Genomic DNA, 19,909 nt, shown 5'->3' on the forward strand with positions numbered 1-19,909 from the left:
TATGTGTACATATGGAAATATAAACCTATTATATGTCTCTCTACATATTCTGATGTGTTCCATACATCTACACATATATTTTACATACTTGTTTAATCAACAGAACAGGCTACTCAAAATGCCATTATGGAAAATATCTGTAACAAATCTTTTCTCCAGACTTGCTTCTTCCATCTTCTTGGCACTGAAGGCTGGAAAACTTTGTCTTGATTTGTTGAAGTTTGTATGAATGGCAAAACAGAGAATTTAATTCAAGCTCAACTTCTGATTAAAAAATGTGTGTTCAGCTCCCTGTATCAGACCTGAGTATATATTACAGAGATAGCACTAACACGGTAATGTCTATTTTTGCTGAACTCAAGTAACTCAGTAACTGAGCATGTACAGTGCACTGAAAGAGAAATACTGCACTACATTTGAAAAGCAGGCAGTTAATTTGTTAACAACAAGAGATCAACAATGATAACATTCTTAGACAAAAGTACCTGGGCATACGCTCATTAAAATACATTTATCCAAAACCAAAATTTGGCCCTAAATCTTAATGGCCTTACATTAAATGTAACCTTACTCCGTCTTGACATAGAGTAATACATCCCATAAAGACTAACTGACATATTCATTGCCTAAATAAAAAACATTAAAAATTTTATAACAGGTTACAGTAAAACACACTAAGTTTCAGTAAGGAAAAAAAAATCCTACAAACTCAGCCGTGTTCAAGTATCCTCTAATCTGCACCACTACATGTAGGCACATACCTTTTTGTAGCAGAAAACAAACACAACTACATGCAATATAAAAGCCACTTACTTGCCACCAAACTGAAAAGGGAAATATGTTTTATATGCCTGATCACTCTAGTGGAAAAATCAATATTCAATATTCGGGTTACTTACAGATTTGTTGCCCAGTCTGTAAGATCTCCACTGTCCATAATAAGGTGATTTCTGTCCAGGAGCCCAGGAGGGCTACTAGAGAATGCAGGTGTAGGAGACTGGGAAGAAAGAGAATCCATGCTACCAGTTGGAGTGTCCTCTTTGGGAGAGCTGTGAGTGTCAGCTAGAAAAAAAAAAAAAAAAAAAAAAAGACAGCATAAATCAGAAGGATACTAAAAAACTCTTCTAAAGAGTCAAATCTACTTTGGTAACAATTCCATAAAATACGTACAAAGAGTAACCTTACTGTCCAATCTTCATAGACTATTTTGGAGGACATGCAATCCTCCTGCATTTCCCCAAAAGGTACCACAGCTCAGTTTCCACCATCGCTATCACAAGGCTGTCTTCATGTAACAATGTATTCCTGGTCCCCTTTTCAACATGTATTTTATGTGGATGAAATGCTAGAGTTTGGAGGGGGGGGGGGGGTTGTTTTAAGACAAATGCATCCTTCAAATAAAATAGTTGAGGCTGTACACATTTGTACACCTCTCTAAAAACGGTTTCTAAAAGTAATTTGATACACAGTTTAGTAAATGATCGCTCTCAAGTACCATAAGCACAATCCTATAAAACATGAAACAATGAAATTTAGAAAGGTCAGAATAGCAGAGATCTCTAACAACAGGCCATTAACCAACATGTGATATCCATGAACATTACTTTTATTACTCCTTTTTAAGGGTATTGCTTTTAAGAGAATTCTTTGTATTCTGGTCTACTATGTGTTTATGTAGGTTACTTTTAGAACATCACTCAGGAGGCAACATATTCAGAAATGATTGCTTAGGAAAAAGTTAAAGGAACACCATTCCTATCTCATGAACTGTACGAAAAAGATACAGATACGGCACAGCGCTCACTGAAAACCATGCTGACACATCTAGCCAAACAGCACATTCTTCACTGAAAAGCTAACTTTAAACCACATAGTTTTTCCTTTTAAAATTATTTAAACATCAGTTGCACATTTTATAAGCTCTAAAAGAGTCGTATGAAATGAGGACAATTGCAAACATTAAAGTGTCCAGCACAGCTGAGTCCGCAGTCTCAAATGGAGCCTGTGGCTGTTTTCAGAATTTTAATATTTAACAGGAATAAGGGTCATTTCCAACCACCCTTTACATGGCTCCCTGCACCCCATCCTTCCTCTTCTGTGCTTTCTACTCCCACTCATACGTGTGAGCATGGCCCACAGCATCACAAAAGTCCCTCCAGAGTACATTCGATAACGCTGACCCTACACAGCCATGGTATGAGTTCTGCTTCTTCAGGACCAGAATCTTTGGGGGCAGAATGAACAACCACAGCAATCACAGTTATTGGATCAAAAGCTGTTAAAATACTGTGATAGCTTGAAAAGCTGTATCTTCTATACGCGTTACTGTACAAAGCCAAGTCCTGTATATTACTTTCTAACTCTAAATGAATTAGAATCTGCACAGAGAACAACTGAGTTTAATTCAGCTTCATGGAGCTGAGCTGTGCTGTTGCAAAAATTTCTTTCATTTATTTTTACTTTTCTTTAATAACTTAAAGAAAAAGCAACAAGAATTAAATGTGAACAATGAAAAGCCGCCTTCCATGGATAAAATCACCCTTGCGACTTCATTACTGTCTCAAAGAGCTTGATCCCTTCTGATTAAAAAGCAGAAAGCTAATGTAAATGCTCACCTGCTTCCCCAGCCATCTCATCCACACCCCCTCCAGTAACTCTCAGAGAACAACTTCCCTAGAGAGGCAAATGACATACAACTAAAAACACTCAAATGATGAAAGTGATGATCTGAAAATTTCTCCCTAAAGTAGCTGCTAATTTAAGGCTCTAAATTAGCCTGTAGTAACAAAGTACGATAAGCCGTGAGGAGGAGAATGTTAGCCTCAGCACATGAGTCACGCTGGCTCCAGCCCAGCCCTGTGCAGCAGCTCCGCCACCCCGTCCCTCTGCAATAGGCCTGGGTGCTGCAGCTCGCGTCTACATGACATGACATGAGAGCTGTAGGAGTGTCAGGTAAAAACTAATTCATTACACCTCATTTGCAGACGTATGTGTCACAATGATAAACATCTGAGAGATTAGACGGTAATACTGCAATTTTACTTTATTAAGAAACTGAACTCTTTAAAACTAAATAGACTTACGTCCTTTTACCTCACCGAAATTTCTTTTCAAAACAGCAGTATTAAAGCAAGCCAGACTATCAAACTACATGCACCATATTAGAAAGCCATGTTTGACTCAACTATCCGCTTAACATGACTGAAACACCATTAGGAAGGAATATTAACTTATTCTTCAATAGTGTATTACCAAGACAGTACACACCCCCTATGAAAAGGGAAGATTTTTCTCTCAAATCATTTCTCAGAGCACACAGAAAAAGACGTACTGCACGCTTCAGTCACCATCCACAGTAGATGCTACATTATACACTGAAATATGCAAGCAATTGCATTTGACATTATCATAAACGAAACTCAGAATTAGATCTTCTCTCAATTTTACTTCTTCCTTCCCTTGCTTCCTGAGCCAGCATTTTCACATGGTCAATACTGTGTTGCATTCTCAAGAATAAGGACTTACTTTGAAGACAAAAAAAAAAAAAAAAAAAGTATTTAAACAGGAAAACACCTTCTAAATACTGTGGGTTTAAGTAAACAACTTCCAAAAACATGTTTAAAGATACTTGAAGTTACAAAACCAGATAATTCTAAACATCAGAAAAGTAAAACAATATCTTTATTCAGGAAAAGCCTATTCTGTATAACTGCAAAAACAGATGACTAATGATCATCTAGCACACTTTCATGATTAAAATCAATATATGTTCAAACACTAAGTCTTCAAAGTATAGCAATTGTTCTAATTTCAACAGTACAAAGATGTGCATCCAGCACATTGTCCTGCACTGGTGCGGCCTCACCTTGATCTCTGTATGCAGTTTTGGGTACCACAGTATAAAAAAGACATAAAACTATTGAAGAGTGGTCAGAGGAGGGCTACAAAGATGGTGAAGACTCTAGAGGCGAAGATGTTTGAGGAGCGGCTGAGGTCCCTTGGTTTGTTCAGCCCAGAGCAGAGCAGACTGAGAGGAGGCCTCATGGCGGCCTGAACCTCCCTCACAAGGAGAGGCCTCATGGTGGCCTGCAGCTCCCTCACAGGGAGCTCTGCTCTCTGGGGACAGCAACAGGACCTGAGGGGACGGCATGGAGCTGGGACAGGGGAGGGCCAGGCTGGGGGTTAGGGAAAGGTTCTGCACCCAGAGGTGGTCGCGCACTGGGACAGGCTCCCCAGGGCAGTGGTCACGGCCCCAAGCCTGACAGAATTCGAGATGTGTTTGGCCAATGCTCTCAGACATAGGGGCTGATTTTTGGATAGTCCTGTGTGGAGCCAGGAGTTGGACTTGATGATCCCCGTGGGTCCCTTGCAACCCAAGATATTCTATGATTCTAAGATTTCACTCTGGTTACAAAATGTTCTGAACATCAGAAATTATACTTCCTTATGTAAATTTTATATCTTCTTATGTTCTGCATCTCTTATACCCAGGTATAAATGGGTTTGGGCCTTCCATCACCTTTAATCAACATGCTATGTCATAAACATTAAAATACCAAGGTATTTTCCCCAATGAATTGGACTAGGAGGGTATTTTCTCCATGTATCAACAGGATATATGAAGATACCTTCTTCGGATACAATAAAAATACATCCTAATGTCCCACTACTTAGCATCTTTTTTTATAAAAATAAAATAAATTCTTCTAGTGATATGATGTATTTTGGACTGCTCCGAACCGCTACAGACAGGAAAACTGGAGAGGACTAGCTTGTTTTCCTGATGTTACATAATCTCATCTGGACTTCTGTACATGGCAGAGGCCATGAGATTGTCTCTAGTTATCTCTCTATTAAGTTTAATAACCTACTTTCAATTAATGTCCACATGTTGGACCAAACCATATTTTCCAGAGAGTCTTTGTCGGAAGACATCAGCACATGAAGTAATGGAGAATCAACTGGCTGTTAATTCATTAACATATTCACTGATTTATGCACGTACCTTCAATTTGTTGGCCTTAACTTGAGGCAAGGCCCACATTATAAACAACACTAATTGTTTTTTTGTTTTGTTTTGTTTTGTTTTCTTGTGTGAGGGTATTTAAACAATTTGCTTTGTAATTTTAACAGTAAATCTCTTACTGAATGGGATTTTGCAGTTTTGGGGTTGTGTACCCATTTTATGAACCTGTTCCTTTATTCCAGAGCTCTTACTGAAGAGTGTACAGCAGATCCAAATTCTTAACTTTTTGTTGTGGTCCCACAAGTGCCACAGTGAGCGTTGAATTTCACCATTTACTCATACTCATCAATCCCCTGCTCGTGCATGTGAGGTCTGCACTTTCTTTTGCCACAAGACTGTTAACAGTTTATGATGAGATGATTGTCCATTGGGACTGACAGACTTAGCAGTGCCCATTTTTTTCAGGACAGAGTTCTCCACTCTGTAGGCATGGACTACAACTTTCCTCTCAGATCTGTGAATTTATTTCCTTGATACAACCAAACTTATTTTGCTTGAACAAGGTAGCAGAAAAATTTAGCAGGGTAGAACATGGCAATAACTCCAATGTAGCTGCCATTGTCATCACTGTAAATATATGTAAATATATTATCAAAGATTTGTATTTACCTTTCTAAATACTGCTGCTACATTAACATTCCTCCAGGTTCTTTGAACTCCTTTGGCATGAGACAAGATGTTTGAAAAGTTAACATTGCTAAGCTACACAAACCAATTACCAGACAACATTTTAGGACAAGCTAGATGGCTTCACATTATTCAAAATATTCACTTTGCAACAGGTCTATTTGTGAAGATTTCTGCTTGACCCTGCTTATTATAAATCCCATATCAGTTTTCCCAGTTCAGTTTCTTTTAAGAATTCTTAAAAACTTGTAAGGTATACTAACTGCTAGCTATTTCCTTTTTTTCCTACTCTTTGTGGAACCAGTAAAGATCCTACGGTGTTGGAGATTAAAAAAAATCTTTATAGTCTAGAGTGTGAAAGTCTAAAATTTAGTTGTCTAGAGTGTGTTAACTATGTTGCTGGAATTGAACCATATCTATATTTTTCATTTGATTTCAGAATTCATGGGCTGCCTAATATTGATAGTCTAATACTTTTCTGTTTCTCTCCTCTGACTCCTCTTTACCTCCAAGTTTGTTCTACAATGAGAACATTGTCAGATTTCCCACTTCTATGTAAAGGCTGACTGCCACATTGGATTGACAGGTCCTTTCGAAAAGGAGCTCCAGAAACTTCCCATTTTTCTTTTTCTAACACTTGAATTCTAATGAGTTCTTACATCATAAAATAGGGAAGATGGGATTTCTGTAATGAAGCTCATTTATATCTGTCTTTTATATTTTTATGGTGGGTTTGGTGCCTTTATTTTTTCTCACCAGAAATGTCAATCCCCTTTGCTCTCCCATTACACACTTATCTTTGGATACCAAATTGTGACAGACCAGATGAAGGGCATTAGGATTCTCAGAATAAAAGCAATAGCCTGCATGACGTCTCATAATTTTTTGTTGACAGTCCAGCCATCATCTCTTCACCTTCTGTGTAGTTGTGGGAAGCCTCTGAGTTCCTTTGGCTTTCTGCTTGGCCATCTGTATAGAATTGCCTCTAAGCTGCTTCTACAAGCTCCCCATCCTATGCAAACAGGTATAAGAACCAATTTTACTCTCAACAGAGTTAAAACTTGTTTCATATTCTCATCACCTTTTGCATACTATTTAAAATTTTTGACTGCTCAGATCCTTTTAAACTGTCATCTAAATTATCTTCTTGTTTCACTCTTCTAATCACAACACTCATCCATCCTTACAGCTTTCACTGTGCCTCTGCAACAGATACCTGTGCTTTGTCTTTATGGCTGTTCATAATTCAGACCAGTTCTAACTAGAAAATAAAACAGTTTGGGCTGATCCTCACCATTTACTGTTTGTGTCTAGCTGGTATTACTTACTATTCAGTTTCTGATGCAAATAGCCTTTTTTTTTTTTTTTTAATCCATGTGTCACCCTTTCTCAAAGTAAAAAATCCACACAAGATAAGAAAGCACTTATATGGGCTGAGGCTTATATTATTTAGCTTCTCTCTAACAAATATATAGCCTTTAATTCCTTTTTCCTTTTTGTCTGGATAAGCCTCAGATAGTAAAGGCTCTCAGACTCTCGATACCAGAAATCTGAACTCAGCTTCCACCTAACTGAACATGACATACCTCCCAGTTGCCTTCTTTTGACTTTTTCCATCTGGCTAGTCTAAGAATATTTTTTGTTGGCATCCTAAGTTGAAAGAAACTGAAATACTTTGGCAGTGTCAATAATCAGATCCTTACTTTATTCCAAGAATTCTAAATAAGAAAAAACATGTAATAAAAACTACAAGAACCAGAGAGCTAACATTATCAGTTACTTGCTTGAGTGACAGAGTTTCTTTCAACCTCAGCTTAAGTAAACTAAAGAATTACACACTTTATTATTAAAAGAAAGACTAATCTTAACATCAACATTACAACCAATGTCTATAGTTTAAGGGTAGCCAGAGGATGAAAGCAGTTTATGAAAATGAGTGTTTCTGAAGTAAATGGGAAATTTACCACAGTTTCTATTGAGATACACAGAGAGCAAGCAGAACGGATCTCTTGTGTATTCTCTAAATGTTCATCAGATGCCCAAATAATGGCAATATAAGAGGGTAAAAGGCATGACTTATTCCACTTTGACAAAGTCACATACGTCAAGAGGAGCTGGGGAGAATTACTGAGGAGAGTAAATTCAAGATGCTGCAAGATCCCTGTTACCACCTTCAGCTCTGATATTTTCTGTATCATGAGATGGGGAAGCAGCAGCTGCACTGCTGTGCAGCCACCCATCCTTCCCCATCAGCATCACAGCTGCATCCAGCTCAGAGATAACAAACACTCATTCACCATAAATAGCTAACTTTCCACAATAATAGAGAAGGTAAACCAAGTAGAAAGTAGCTTTGCTCTTATGTTAATTTGTGCGTACATACTATGCTTTCATTTTAATAGGAATCTCATAAATTAGGGCTAGAAAAGAAGTATGAGTATCTAAAATACTCACTGCCAAGTGAGAACTTAGTTCTGTGTGCTAGAGCTTCAACAACCACAGAAAACAGACATGAAAAATGTAATTTCAGATTACTTGTCTTACACAATCAACACAAACCTAAAGTGATTCCATGACATGAAGTAATAATCACATAAAAAAGTCAAAGGCAGCTAAATCAGCATTACAGTACGTCAAAAATAAGCCTATCTTCTTTAGAAGATGCTCTAAGAATTCCTGTATGATAAAAAGTACTGACATGAGAAATCCAGTTAGGTTACAATGTCAACAGAAGTCAAAACAAATTACTTGGTACTGGGAACCAGAATATTCACATCAGATTCATAACAGAAACCAAAAGCGAATTTATTCTGAAGCAGCACGTCTAATCTAAAAGGAAAGAAAACGATTAACCTACCTAATCAGCCAAAACCATATAAAAGGTGCCATTAGCTCACTCTAGCTTAGTATTTGCACCTTGCTGGTACCTCCTCAAGTATCCTCACTCCAGAAAGGAGTAACGGAGTTGTATTTGTGAAAGGCCTTTCTCTAGAGGCATGGCTGCAATCTTTTGTTCACTACTCAGAGCACGAACCATCCTGTGCTAATCATGCCAAGCACCAGGTGAACTTAGTCATTCTTTAGTTCTTCGCATCTTTAAATTTCTGAATGAAGTCATTTATTTCTGAGTAAATAAAGAAGTTGTGTACTTTTGTCTAACCACTAAAACTAGTCAACAGAATTGTTCATTACTCATCTCCAAACTTCAGAAACTGTGCTATTTAAACAAATGAATTTCCGAACTAAATCATATAAAAACAGGTTAATAATGACCTACTGTTTGGTTAAGAAAAATCACAGCAGTGTACCAGCCACGAGGAAGAAAATTAACTTTGTCCTAACTGAAACCAGGACAATAGTAAAATTAACAAAGAGTTATTTAGGCGTTCCTGAATAATTAGTATTTGAAAGGTCAGATGCCTGTAAACACTCAAAAAATAGATTTACCACATTTCATTATCAAAAATTATTAATTATCCTCATTGTGTAGCAAATTCTACACACTTCAGTACTGCCCTAGTATGCTGTTATGATTAGATAAATGCTATTATTTCTTACCTGAAATTTAGACATCAGTAGACTCATACACTCTAAAACCAACATAACCTTCAGTGAGAAAACGGACAGCACAACCTGCATATCCATTAGTTCCATGCTTTCAAACCACATGCAGCAAGAATGAGATCTTTATGGCAGCTATTTTTTCCTCTCAGACAAAATAATTAACACAACAATTACATTTGACTACACTTTTTTCCTAGATAAAGACCAACTTTGACAGATTTTTCAAATGTGTGCATGTATAAGCATGTATATCTTATGCACATGGTAGATCTGCAGAGAGACAGTTTTATCCCATCTCCATAATGATTCAGAAATGTTAGAAAAAGGAGGAAGCTGCACTAGAAAGAATTTGTGTCTAGACTGGCTGATGTAACTCAAGAATAGTAGCCAGAAAGGTGGATGTTTAAGCTGCAGATAGGCAAGAGACAAAAGTGCTCACCTGCAAGTTACCTATAGACAACTGGAATTTTGGGTCCATTTCTTTGCCCTCCTTTTTTTCTGATACCATCTCGTCTATTTTTAAAATGTAAAGATCAACTGTAAGCAGGCATATTTCTAGGCATATACTTTATTTGTAATAGCAGGTAGTTATTTCGACAAATATCTCTTTCATTTCAGGTTGTCTCTCAAAATTCATGGGAAGTATTGCTAATGTTACTCCTTTACTTCTAGGAAACCCTAAATTGTAGGTGAGCCTTTTGCTGAGCAAGCTAAAAACCAAAAATCGTGAAGAATTTCAGCTTATTCTTCAAGCTGTGGAAAAAAACATTGACAGAGTCATGGATAGAAGAGTAGGGTGGTTAATTTATATCATGTAATTAAATTTTGAAACACAGCAGAAACCAGATACAAGCGTGCAGGGGGGTTCCTCTTTTGATTTGTGTATGCTGAGAAAATAAGAGTGGTACATAAACTCAAGGATTACTCATTTTTTTTACCAGAGCCTGGTTGGCAGGAAACCACATGTGACCTCTAGCTTTACCAGGCTGGCCAGATGCCACACATTAATTTCATGGTTGTAAAATACAGAGATGAACTGCAACTACTTCCTGAAAACTCAGACATATAGTAAGATAAGTAGGCTATTTCTACAGTTTTCATAGTTTTCTTGTTGCATCAGAGGTCTTGGGTTTCCATAAATTCAGGCAACGTTTACCTATGGTCCAGACCTGTATCAAAACCTAACAACAGAACAGCTCTTGTCTCATCAGTGGCAATGGGGACTTTTAAAACTAAAGCAGATCAAACAAGGCTGTCATCTGCTATCATCATTAATAAAAGTTTCATGATTAAGTAGCATACCTCAAATGGCATCAAAAACTCCAAAGATGATGAAAATATTCTTTATGATTCTTTTTCTTTCTCCTTTCTGTTGTCTTGGCAATTCAGCCACTGATATACACAGGAATACAGTTGGTGGTGGTGGGTTTTTTTTGACTGAATGGCAAAGACTGACACAGACTGGGAGCAAATCAGGAAGAGCAGTAGTGTTCTCTAAGTCACAGATCAGCCTTTGAGCAAGTTCACTCCCTCTCCTCCGAGTTCTTCCCTCCTATCTTTGTCACCAAGGGAAGCAAGAGAATGTCCTTGGGAGGAAGCACCTTGTCCAGTGAAATGCACAGCCTCATCCATAGGAAACTGACTGAAGAGCTGAACTATGTCAAGTCTTCGTTCTACCTGCAGTCTTGTGTGTTGGGTTAAAAGTAATTTCAGCCAACGGCAATTGGATAGGGCACAGCTGGCTTGTAGCAAAGACATGTCAGTGACTTCCATGCCTGGGATTAATGGCTTTTAGCATGCAAAATTGGCCTTCTTACAGTATTATGTGCCCTTGCATGTCTGGGTGCAGAAGGTAGAGAATTAAAGAGATGAATGATTATTACAGAAGATCAGAGATTTTTATTAATGCCTGGCCTCAAGCAAAGACTGACCCTCCCTCCTGAACTCCGCACTCCTTTAAGTTGAGATTTTAGTTTTAGTCTATTCATTTTCCCTTTTACTGCACTTCCAGTCCCTTTTGTGTGCATGTGTACAAGCACATGGAGATGTGTTTATTTTTTAAAAATTTCTACAGGCTCTGAATTTCATATACGGAAAGTAGACAGGTACTGGTGATGATATTGGGGTGACTTTCACACCAACCACAAAGATTTGACACGTCATTTGAAAAGAAGTAAAAGTTAAAGAGATGTTTACCATGTTATGACAGCTAATTTTGATTTCACATAACTGTGCAGCAAGTAGGCTGTAGCACGTAGTTACTCACAGGTGTAATAGATAGACAATGTATATTGTGTATACAAAGAATGGGCCAAAACTATTCCATACTTTCAAAAAAAATAGGTACCTTCTATGGACCCACAGCTTTCCAGCCAGAAGTTAATTATCAGATTGGAAATTGGGCCCCTACACACACATACTGTTACCTAAGAAAAAGCTTCACCTTTACTGGCAAATGCTATACAAAGAAAAAGCCTTTTTCAGCTCTCATCCTACTAAGAGCCGTTGGGTAGAAAAAGATGTGATAGATCCTGTTGAATTGCAGGAACTATTCTTGCAGCAAGGTGAAATATGAACTACCTTAAATTCTACATAGCAAACAGCAATCATCCTGATCTTCCCCTCACAACTAATACTGGTGTACCTATTTTGTAACAGCGTAACTGTCTGTTCTGCTCAGCTGTTAACAATAGCTTTGTAAGCAAGTGTTGCAAGCCCTTATGGCTTTTTGATATGCCTATGTAGCTGCTTTTCTTTCCATTTCCCCTGCTATGTGCCAGGTTACAGAAACACTTCCAAGCAGCAGATTCAGAAATAGAAAGAGTTCAAGGCCAGGTTTCACACCTGCAACCTTGCAGTTCTGGACTGTTCCAACCCTGAAGACCAATCTCATTATTATAAATCCAAGGCTTCCAGGTTTTATGTTCAGTAATTCCAAATAAAGTCTATGTTTTTTCACTTGTTTGTTTGGGGCAGGAAGGGATGGGAGGAGCAGGGAGAGGGAATAATTCATGGGAGCTATATAATTATTACACGCATCACGTTTTGCTTTGATGAAGTGATGTAACTGATGTAACCAAATGCCACAGTAGCTCATGCAAACTAATATACTACCCAATCTAAGGCATTGTATCACTCCAATACCCTCAAAAAGAGCTGCTCCTAAATAAGCTAACATACCATTCATACTTCAGCTTCCGAAGATACTTCAGAGGGTAATACAAATTAGCACAAAGTTTTAAAGGGTTAACCAGCAGTTCTAATTTTTGATTTCTTTTAAAATTCTACACAAAAATCTGTTTTCTAAAGCACTATATATACAATTTTTAATTTATAGCAGCAGAAGCAAGCTATTGCAAACACCCCATATGCCTCCTGAGTTTCAGAGCAGGGAGTGGGAGACAAACACCTTAAGAACAAAACAAACAAGCCCTTCCATAACACACATGTGCTATGTGCATGTACATGCCAATGACAAATTCTGACATCTAGAGAGTATTCAAAGAGAATTAGGAATCAGCAGGCACTGTGGCTTAAGACGTATATACTCTGTTCTGTTTAGAAAACAACTTGTTCCGCAACTGGATGAATTGCCATGCAAGACCAATTTCTTGACTCCACGTGTGATTTATGAAACTCATGCTGACTGTCTGCTCATCTGGATGGACTGCACTGTACTTCCTACTTTACACAGGACTTTTCTTGCTGTGTTGTTCTTGTGGCTCTCCTAAATAGTTTAATAATGTCTACATCTCCAGCACAGAAAAAGATAAACAAAGCAAAAAAAAAAATATTTTGCAACAAGAAGAGAAAATTATATAAAAATTAAAATAACGGTGTGAGGGGACAAAACTGTAACTTTGCATTGCCCTTTAGAATAAATTTAAATAGAGCTCTCTTCTAATAAGTACTGATCATCCAAATAGAAAATAAAGACCCAATGGCATGTTCAGAAGAACCATGTAAATATCTCCCTTTTTTAGCTAACACTTTCTCTCCATAGAGAGAGAGCAAATGCAAAATTGTTTCTACATATCTGGGACTGTAAGCCACAGGAGTGTCTGCATTGCTACTTAATTCAGTCTAAAATTCATTACAATAATACTGGTACTAAAATTAAAAAGGCTATTTCAAAACAAACAAACAAGTATTCACTTTAGAAAGCACGAAACTCTGGAAGTGATCTTAATGCAAATCTCAGGCAAATCTGCATTTTGCTGAAGCAAGAACTTTGGGATTAGGCCACATATGAAAGTAGCTCCCAGTTCTCCATTACGTGTAGTTCTACTTAAGACATCAAGATGCCGAAAAATTTCGGAATGAAAAATTATTAATTGGCTTACTATAAAGGAAAAAAGTTGAAAGAAAAACGGACAGCATAATCTCTGATTTAAATTTGTCTGAGGAAATGAAGATCCTTAAGCTAGTAAATACAACACTTGAATTGTTTGCAAATAGGTTTAATCACCTAATTGCCAAGTACAAGGAGAATCTATGCTCTATCAGGACCCAGCACAGCTAATTACAAGAAGGCAAAATAAAGATTTTTATCAAACTGTGTGTGTGTTCTTCCACTATTATATCTATCAATATTTATGCCACTTACAGCCCTTTCTGGGTGGTTGCTGCATACAGTTTGTGTGCAGTCAAGAAGCCTCCTGACTGAAAACGTGCTTTTAACAAGAAAAGTTGGCCCGAACCCTGCATTTCCAATTCAAGCAGTGGATTCCGAAGCCTGTTAACTCCCTGGAGCAGCTGATAGTTAAAGACTTATTTCCGCTTTTCTAACAATTTCCTGGTTTGCATAACAATCCTAAGAGAAACACACTCAAGAAGTTTTCCAGCACAGAGAGATTTCGTCTCCAACGTACTTCGAGTTTCAAGGCACAGAATATATTTGTATATAATTACAATAACTTCAGGGATATATTTCTTTACAAATATATTTACATATAAATATGTATCAGCTACTTGTTTTAAAACAAGATTATTTGCCATATCCAGGAAATACAAAACACTGGTTTATGCCTGGCGCTTAACTCATGCCATTGTGAATAAAAAGGGGGGAGGGAAGGGGTTTAATGTTTAATTTCCTGTTAAAAACACACACAGGATAAAATCTTCCAAAGAGCAGTTATAAAACATGCATTTGTTAGCCAAGAAACTAGGTAAATATGGAACGAAGCCCAGGCTCACTTTTATTCGTTCCCCCCCTCTCCTAAGAACAAAGTAACTGAAGGCCACGGGGCGTACTTGGAGGCAGCGAGCTCTCCTCGGCGCTTGGATAATTAGTCAGCCTGCCCGATTTCTGTACCATGTAACCAATCTGGTGGGGTAGTTCCTCAGGTATTGCAGTGATGCAACCCGGCCCAAAGTACCACCTTTCAATGCGTGCCATGCACCTGCCAAATAAGTGCCCATTGCACCATCTCCTGACTGCCTTCCTGACACAGCGAGCAGCTAAGACACACATACAGTACGCGCTAGCATGTAGCCTGGACCTGTCAAAAGCTGGCTTCTAGCAACATCATATTTGCAATACTGCTACCTTCAGTAGCAGCTGGAGATACTATGGAGAATATTTTTTAGAAGTCACAAGGAGAAACATTATTTTCAGATCCCACTGAAACTCAGTGCTCTATGTCCTGGAACTGTGACTGGAACCACGTGTAACAGCTTGTTAGGCTAGTCTGCAATGCACCACACTGCAACTCCCAGACAAACACCAAATTTCCATGCAACAATTACAGCCTTATAACTATCCCACTCCTCTATGTTCAGATACCTGAATGACAAAAGTATGGACTGTATGCAGGAGAAACGGAACGTTTATCACATACTTTTCAACAGTATCACTGCATTTTTGGATCTTACAATAAGGATAACCCATCAAATACTTTCTGTCCACTGTGTCAGGGCCAAAGCCACGTCCTCAGTGCACACTTTGAGACACAGAACTGGAGAAGAGCTGTGGTATTTCTTGTGACCTGCTGTGATTCACATTCAAAATCAGATGTAAACAACTCTGTGAGCGTATTCAGTTTTGGTTTCATTTTTTTTTTGGCTTTTTTTTTTTTTTTTCTCCCAACAGAGGTTAGTTTTATTGCAGCAGATACAGTTCAAGAGCTTTCTTAGTTTTTGGTAGATTTTTCAAATTAACACAGTGTAAGCTTTTTAAGTGGATGTACCTTAAATACTTTCTAGTCTATACATTTCGTTGCATATTTGATGCAGGGAAAGAAAGGCACAGAAATTACATATCTCTAGTGAATTCAACCTGATGACAGGCGTGCTGAGTTTCTTGCAAACTGTATAAAACTGGCTTTCAGACAATAAACTGTTCTGAGTTTATATCTAAAATTTGCACTTACAGCTGTTGTGGGTATTTGTGCTCTTTCCTTAACAAATTAACCACCGTTGACCACTGATTTAATGACAGTTCATCAGCAAATCTCATGCTACTGCATGAGTTCAAAATCTTCCTGTTTATTTTCACTGGCTGATAACTGGACTTTGTGCCCTAATCCCATGATTCTCCATGTGAAAAGATAATTGACTAACAACATCAGTAGGGAGAACAGGGATAGGGTGGAGAAAATCTGTAGCACAAAATGAGGACTTGTCTTCTCAGTACCGTATGTACCCCCAAGCACAGAAATTTCAGGAAAATGGTTACTTTTTTGGCCAACAGTCAGAATATATAAGATGTATACCCTTTGCCTCTCTGTATGCTGCTATTGCAGACTGCATGCTAAAACAAGATTTTTTTTTTCTTCTGAAGTCAGACAAGTTTACGAGTATTTACTGCTAGTAACACCAAGGTATTACAGATTCAAGTGAAGTATTAGTATTCTCTAGTGCAGCAGTGACCTGAGCCTTTAATCCAGATGAATTTAACAGTAGAGTGCATTAGCTCTTCTCATAAAAGATTTGCTTTAATTTTAGTTCTCTCTCCATTTATCTTATGGCTGTGTAATCTTCAGTAGAGGTCAAAGAGATTTCCCCAAAGAAACAGGAGCTGCTTCTTTTTCAGAAGCAAAAAAGCATATTTAAGACAGTTCGCCCTACTTTTAAACATATGCCACAAGACAGTACTCTATACTCTCCTTTCCCTGTACTCTCCTTGTTTCTTTACATGTTTCAAAGCAATTAAACAAGCATGTATGTGCATGCACACACATATACAAATGAAACATGAAATGAAAACACCTACTGAAGATAGGATACACAATAACACCAATATGCTGCAAAGACCGAAAGAGTTATTAACATCTTACCATCATCCAGCTCAAGACAGAGATTGTACACAGCCAGTGGCCTTTTAATACGTTGTCCTTGTCTTCTCGATTGCCTTGGTGGGGCATTTGGAGGAGACACTGGCATAGAGATTGGCTCAGGGAAAGTGGCATCAGGCAGGGTTTTGAAAATCTGCAATCAAGAACACAAAGGGTGTTAATTATTTATCACAAAGAGCAACCTGTGTAATGCAACTGTAAACCATTATCAAACAACATTTGTTTTGGATTTCATTCAAAGCAGGCAGGAGCCAAAAATCCATTCCTTCAAGTTTGAGAGTATGCCGTGGGTCTTTAATGAGTGCTTTTAAAATAAATAAATAAATAGATATAAAATGAAAATAAGCAAGAACACTGTCTACACTTTAACCAAGCTGCAAATCAGTTAATCCAAAGACAAAATATGTGCAGCCATGCTTGCCAGCTAGGATGGAGGAAAAGGGGAAAGAGGGAGATGAACCAGCCACCAGGAAGTTTTAGAATTTTAGCTAGGACCTATAATGTTGCCAGAATATCCATGTTAGTTTTCAAAATTTATGATATCACTATAATATCTGCCAGTTATTAAAAAAAAAAAAAAAGAAAAAAAAAAAGAAAAAAAAAAGAAAAAAAAAAGTCATATTCTTGAAGACAGCAAAGGAAAAATTTTGAGGGGAGGGATTTTTAATGAAAGATACCATAGTAACATACCATGTGAGATTTTTCTCAGACAACCATTGTATATTGATTCATATTTGTATTAAATGATGATACTCACAAAGACACATATAAAAAGGATTGCATTTCTTGTCACCATTTTATCCTTTGAGTCATGGCTATTAGCATATCACCCCTCCATACAAAATACCATGCCAGCTCTCTCTGGATTAACTCGTAACACAAATCTGCTCAAACTGATAGTTTTTTTTAACTGACACATACAAGGCACAGTCTAATGATGCTGATTTACTTCAAGAAAATTATCAGTACACCAATGTACAATTTAACAGCAGCCTTTTACAACTGATCATGGCAGATTCATATGAACAAATTAGCTTCATAATTTTTCATCAAAATCAAACCGGCAGATGAAGAAAAACACAAACAGCACCTGTACGAAAAAAAAAAAAAAAAAAAAAAAAAAGCCCTGTGTCTGTAGGGCACCTTGCAGTAACACAACATGGTAATATAACAAGACATAATGAAACAGCATGTGGTGCTCTTTTACCCTGCAATTTTATGTAGTCAGGTATCCATGTAGGAAATATTATAAAGAGGGGACTTGTAATGAATCTTCAAAGGAGAAGCTTTTTATGAAGCAGAAATTCATGCAGAAGTCAGAAAGAGATGCCACAGATAACACATTTTTGGATTATTACAGCATATCTCAGCTGCAGCACGAAGCTAAAAGCCAGCCAGGCTACTCTATGCATGAGAAAAATGCCATAATCATCTTGTGGTAAGGCAGTCAAGACATCATGTCAAAATTATAAGACTATATGCTGGCCTGTTAGTCCTGAATATTACACATACAGAAATGAAATGACCCAGGAACCCACATATACACCAGCTTATATCCACTTAATGATCACTTTCATCCTGGCAGGTTGATGACTGCGGTGTACAAAATCATCAGAAACATCATTCTCCATGAGAACCGTGGAAGAAAGATCGTATCACCCAAAATAGGCAGCAGCAGGCAGGAAGCCTATACATGGTATACAAATGTTCCAGTGGAAATACTACCTTCCTTCCCAGAAGGTGAATGTCACCCTGGAGGAGAAGGGAAAATGAGGAAATTTGAACTTCCCCATCCCAGTTACAAGAAAACTGGCTCCCACTCCTTCACATGCTAATGTACAGGGATTATGAGAGAGCACCAAAATCAAGCAAGGAACTCACTCTAAACAAAGTACTTATAAAGGAGAAAGTGCTGTCCCCTGCACAGACACAGCATCTCTCTCAGACAGTGACAAAGGTCTAATTGTGCTCAGAGTGCTAAAACTATTTTTTTAAACCATGATGCAATATGTAATAATGAAATCTAACATGCACCTACATGGCATTTGGCTAACAGTACCACACTGCCCCCTTATGTGTAAACACAAGGCTAGACTAAGCAGTTTTAGGAATAATATTTGCTTCTGAAAAATCCAAAAGCACCAAAAATTTTAAATGCCATCTTTTTCATGGACTAAATGTTGTGTCTGGACCCTCTGCTAAATAACTCTCCTCCAAGAGGTTGCAGCATGTTGTTTAATATGTCACATTCCCCAGCTGTATTTATTTGTACAGCCTTAACCAGGCATCTCCACTGAAATTAATGATGGTAAGAACAAGTATTCCCCAGGACTGGCTTGAAAGAGATGAGCTTTCGCATATGCATTTAGGTGACTTGCATAGCTTGCAGTAAATTTCTTTAGCACCTCTCAGAAATATTTCAATATATTCTAATAAAACTACTAGCATGAGTAACAGAGTCGCAAAAGCAAAACACAATCAAGAAAACCATAAAGGGGATTCTTACTTAACGATAACCAGAGCCAGACATGCAATAGGACAATGAATTGGAGGCAGATAATGAATCCAAGCAAATTTCTAACTGTAAGTCGCTCTGTGATGTGAAAAAATAGTGGGTGGTTTGTTCTGTTTTATATGGGGAAAAAAACCTACACAACAAACAGGAGAAATAACAAGCAAGCAGTGAAGTTCCACTTCAGGCAGTACTTCTCCAACACATGCTAACTAACTCCGCAACAGTACTTGTGCCAGACAGTCAGGAGCTCCCCAGAAGAGTCATCCTTCCCCTACCAACAAAATTTAGTGGCACTGAGTCTTCTCTTTCACTGTCAGGAACTTCTCAGAAGATTGATTTTCCTCTTCTCAGAAATTCCTAGATCTTCACTGAAATGGCCATAGCTAAAAACTGGCTAAAAATATGCATTACCAGCATACCACCTCTACTGTTAATATTTTCAGGCCTGCCAGCAGCAGAGCTGTGCACCAGTGTTTCCCACAGTACTGCTGTGCAACCCCAGTGCCAACCAGTAACTGTACTGGGCAGTCCAAGTTCCCTTCTGCAGACAAATGCTCAGGTGGGCATCAGGCCTCACTCACCTCTCACCTTCTTGGCATGGCAGATGATTAGAAAGTTTCATTTCTGAGCTACAATTAGTAAGTGAGATTTTGTTTTCTAAGGAGCAGAGAACTCCTGGGCAGCATGTGTCCAGCCGCTCTCTACACTCAGTGAGACCAGGGCAAGGGTACGCATGAACTCCATCCTCTCACTCATGCATCCCTTTGAAGCAATGCTATAAGGTCTAGCACTTCTTTGCTTGTGCTCATGTTTAATACGTGTCTCCATAGAGAAGGGATTCCTGAAAGAGGTTAGATATGAACTAGAGAATGCAACTGCTTG

General features: G+C 38.1%; 1 protein-coding gene across 1 annotated transcript in view; it reads right to left on the minus strand.

Annotated features, from left to right (window-relative positions):
• Nucleotides 1–19,909, minus strand: part of ARHGAP10 (Rho GTPase activating protein 10) — a 149,795-nt gene that overhangs the window by 26,816 nt on the left and 103,070 nt on the right. Inside the window, exons 19-20 of the mRNA XM_082759449.1 lie at nt 16,495–16,645; nt 900–1,062 (exon numbers count right to left, since the gene is read on the minus strand). Of these exons, the coding sequence (XP_082615575.1) occupies nt 900–1,062; nt 16,495–16,645 (314 nt within the window). The remainder of the gene's footprint in view (nt 1–899; nt 1,063–16,494; nt 16,646–19,909) is intronic.

This window comes from Aythya marila (assembly GCF_965140915.1).
Source record: "Aythya marila genome assembly, chromosome: 4".
Classification (NCBI taxonomy): Eukaryota; Metazoa; Chordata; class Aves; order Anseriformes; family Anatidae; genus Aythya; species Aythya marila.